Here is a 4,259-nt window from a genome sequence, read left to right as displayed (position 1 = left end):
ATGATAAATGCATTTACTGTGATAAATGTGTTTTCCCAACTGTTTACAAACTGATATTTTGTTCTGTCTGATTTACTGCTTTCTAATTTTATTATAGTTTTACCAATAACTGCTAGTCTATTTTTTGATTCACACTCCATGTGGATTCGATCCCTAAGTAATGCAATCGATCTATTTTTTGAGAGAGTTACTCTAGGGTAATTTGAGCATATCACTAGCTATGATGAAAGCACATGCATAGTAAAAAGGGCAGGGATTGAAGATGCAGTTTTCTATGGTGTTTTGAATCTGTTCACGAAGTATTACAGGAGGTAGTACATGCGTGTCATATGAAGGTGGAGCTGAATGGTAGTTCGTAGTTTTTTATTCCATGGAATTGCTGAGCTTGAAAAAAAAAAGAGAATATATGTTTGAAGCCAAATATTCTCCATTAAGCCAAAAGGAGTTTGATTGATGGGTGAGTTTTCCATTATTGAAACTGGAAAGTTGCTTTAAGTGTATTTGGAAGATTTGGAGAGCAAGTACTGGCTTGCTATATAAGGAGATACGTGCATTATGAAAAATATAGACCTCGGAGAATAAATAAAGAAGTTTCTTTGGTGTTTGTTTTTGCTTGGTGTCAAAATACAGTCTGAAGCATTGCATGATGGACTCGATGTGGACTTGGTTTGGTGGTGGTGCTGACATGGATTTAGTTTGGTGTTGTTGGTACTGACGCTGTGTATGGTGAAGTTAGCCATTGTGAGGAGCTCGTGGTGAGCATGTTGTGCGTTGGAGTTGACATACTTGTTGTGTCACTAGTGTGAGTTGGGTGCTGGCGTACTTGGTAAAGTACTTTCAGAAATGTTGAAGATTGAAGCCTAGACTCGGGGGAGTTTACCACAAGAGGTTTCATTGTGTTGGTCCGTGAAAATTGCATATGTTTAAGACAATATTGCTTTGGTGCTGCCAGATGGTGATCTATGCATATGTGTTTAGTACCTATCTTTATAGATTACTTACTTAGAAAAAATGGTAGGCACAAATGTGTCTTGTACCATATTACAGTTATATGTTTCTTTCTTATTCTAAGTGAATAAATATGGACTCCCATGGATGTATGAAACAAATCCCATTAACAAATTTCTTGTGTTTTTACTTTCTACATTTTATTTTTTAGCCTCATCTACATTTACAAGAGAGATAGAAAAAAGAAAGAAAGAGAAGCACATGCGGTTTCTTCTCCTTTCTTCTGCATGGACGTTTAGATGTCTCGGTCTGTCATGAGGCTTGATCTACTTAATGAATTCTAGCTTCAGTGAGTTTTGCTATCATGTATTTACAATCTGACAGACATTTTTTCTCTTCCATTAGATAATCTTCGGTCCAGAGAAAACCAGAACACATCCTTTTCTCCTGACCGTTGTTATATTTGGAAATAAAAAATTCAATCTCTTTTTCATTCCTTTCCATTCAAAATTTGAGATCTAACCGATAAAACAGCCAAAAACGTCAAAGGAGTTTTCTGTCGAAAAAAAAATAAAATCTTGAGTATTATTTGGAATTGTGTCGGTCAAAAAGAAGAAAATGGTCGAGGATGTCAAGAATGTTCAGGGAGATGTACTTCCTCGAAGCAGCTCCGAGTTATTAGACGATGATGGCCGTCCAAAGCGAACCGGTAAATTTCATCCAATTAATTTAAATGCATATAATTTTCCCAGTTGATTGAAGCTAAACAGGCTATTATAACTTAGGTCAAAATGAATTTAATTGTTTTGGAAATAAATTATTCATACTCGTAAACATGAATTTGAATGGAACAAAAAAAAAGAGAGTAGTGCTTTATTCAGCCCACTTTTATATTCTTCTAATTCTGTAACTATTTGTACTTTATAAAAACAAAAATGATTTTGTGGGGAAAAAATATATCCATGCGAGTTCAACGTTTAGGAAAACCGTTGTGGTTCCCTTGTAGACGCTTCAAGTGGCAATTTTGACTCTCTTTACGAAAATTGTTGTCATTTGATTGGGGGTGGTTCAGGGACGGTGTGGACTACAAGTGCACATATCATAACAGCAGTAATTGGGTCAGGAGTATTGTCTCTGGCATGGGCTATTGCTCAGCTTGGTTGGGTGGCTGGTCCAGTGGCAATGCTACTCTTTTCTTTTGTCAGTTATTACACTTCTACTCTCCTCGCTTCTTGTTACCGCTCTGGGGACCCTGTCACCGGCAAGAGAAACTACACTTACATGGACGCTATCCACTCCAACCTCGGTAAATCCCCCCATCCCATCTCTGCTTTCTTTTAGAATAATCACATGAATAGTAGAATAGTCAAAAGATCAAATACCTGTAATGCAGTTGAAAATAAAGTTCCTCACTAATTAAACTTTAAAAGCTGTTTTTTTGTAGGGTATTGACATTTGATTTCTTTTGTAAAATTATCAGGTGGCATTAAGGTGAAACTATGTGGAATTGTGCAGTATGTTAATCTCTTTGGTACTGCAATTGGTTACACTATTGCATCAGCTATAAGCCTCATGTAAGTTCAAACTTAGTTTCCAACTGTTTTGTTTGTTTCTTTGCTGTTGAATACAAGTCGGCTCAGCAATGCACTTTCAATATAGTATTAAATAATCTGCAACAGTTACTTTAAAAAAAGCTGTGACTGTTTCCTGGTTTAATTATTGTTTGTTTTCTGCTAATTATGATGGGGGAAAACAACAGAGCAATCCAGAGGACAACTTGCCACCATAACAATCGGGGGAAAGCACCATGTCCTGTCAATGGCAATGCTTACATTATTGGGTTCGGTGTATTACAAATCTTATTATCGCAGATTCCTGATTTTGATCAGTTATGGTGGCTGTCCCTCGTTGCTGCAGTCATGTCTTTTGGTTACTCCACCATTGGGCTTGGCCTTGGAATCTCCAAATTGGTTGAGAACAAAGAGATTAAAGGCACTCTCACTGGAGTCACCATTGGGACAGTGACACCCACCGGGAAAATGTGGAGGACCTTTCAGGCTCTTGGAAATATTGCGTTTGCCTACGCTTACTCCATGATTTTCGTCGAGATTCAGGTATTTTATTTTCTATATACAAGTGTGTGTATGAGCAACAATAGCTCAGAGTTGGTTTAATGATATGATTGGTTGCAGGACACGTTAAAATCACCGCCTTCTGAAGAAATCACGATGAAGAAAGCAGCTCTCGTAAGTGTGGCAGTAACGACCTTCTTCTACACGCTCTGTGGCTGCGTGGGGTATGCAGCATTCGGAGAGTCTGCACCCGAAAACCTCCTCGCTGCTGGAGGCTTCACAAACCCGTATTGGTTGCTTAACATAGCCAATCTCGCCATATTGATCCATCTAGTCGGAGCTTACCAAGTCTATGCCCAACCAATCTTTGCCTTTGTCGAGAAAAAAGCTTCCAAGATGTATCCAGAGAGTACGTTCGTCACAAAAGAGATAGAGATTCCACTCTTTTCTGGATCCAAGCCCTTCTGTTTAAATTTCTTTAGGCTCGTGTGGAGGACGGTCTTTGTGATTACAATAACGTTGATCTCAATGCTAATGCCTTTCTTTAACGATGTTGTTGGTCTCTTGGGGGCCATCGGCTTTTGGCCTCTAACGGTTTATTTCCCTGTGGAAATGTACATTGCACAGAAGAATGTGCCGAGTTGGAGCACAAGATGGCTTTGTCTTCAAGTCTTGAGTTTGGTTTGTCTTATTGTCTCTTTAGCCGCGGCAGCAGGATCTGTAGTTGGCATTGTTAGTAAAATCAAGACTTACAAACCTTTCCAGTCCGATTTCTGAGAGGCTACCAAAAAAAAAAAAGTAAAAATCCTACGATAGGGATGAAACTAGAATGCAGATGTTGTAATCTTTAAATAATGTTTACAAGAAATCTTATAATTTTTGTAATATTATTCGAGAAGTTAGTTTCCAACGTGTTGTGTTCATGTTAATTCTAACACTGGTTAATGACAAAAATATCTTTAATAAATTAAATTATTATATCTAACACAATTATTATAACTTTTTTTTTGCTTTTCTCATATATTGTTAGTTAGATTTTTAATTTTTGCTTTCTTTTTTCATATTGGTTTCCAAATAATAAAAGATTTTTTTTTATAAAATTTTAAAATGTGGATTTCAAAAAAGGAAACTAAAAATAAGCTTTATATTTTTAAATAATAATTTACCTTTAAACATAATATCAAAATCACAATATTTATGCCTTATTGATATTTTTGTCACTTAGATTTTAATTTTAGC

At 36.6% G+C, this 4,259-nt stretch overlaps 1 protein-coding gene across 1 annotated transcript; it reads left to right on the top strand.

Annotated features, from left to right (window-relative positions):
- The first annotated feature begins 1,171 nt into the window (after window positions 1–1,171).
- On the top strand, window positions 1,172–3,978 carry LOC106298907 (amino acid permease 5-like). Its single transcript, XM_013735037.1, has 5 exons — window positions 1,172–1,657; window positions 2,021–2,254; window positions 2,429–2,522; window positions 2,708–3,062; window positions 3,141–3,978. The coding sequence occupies exons 1-5, from the start codon at window positions 1,567–1,569 to the stop codon at window positions 3,795–3,797; spliced, it is 1,431 nt and encodes a 476-aa protein (XP_013590491.1). The 5' UTR covers window positions 1,172–1,566; the 3' UTR covers window positions 3,798–3,978.
- Window positions 3,979–4,259: the final 281 nt, after the last annotated feature.

The sequence above is a fragment of the Brassica oleracea genome, chromosome C6, assembly GCF_000695525.1.
Source record: "Brassica oleracea var. oleracea cultivar TO1000 chromosome C6, BOL, whole genome shotgun sequence".
NCBI classification, from domain to species: domain Eukaryota; kingdom Viridiplantae; phylum Streptophyta; class Magnoliopsida; order Brassicales; family Brassicaceae; genus Brassica; species Brassica oleracea.
The sequence above is the reverse complement of the archived record's forward strand: the minus strand, read 5'-3'. Positions and strand labels throughout refer to the sequence as shown.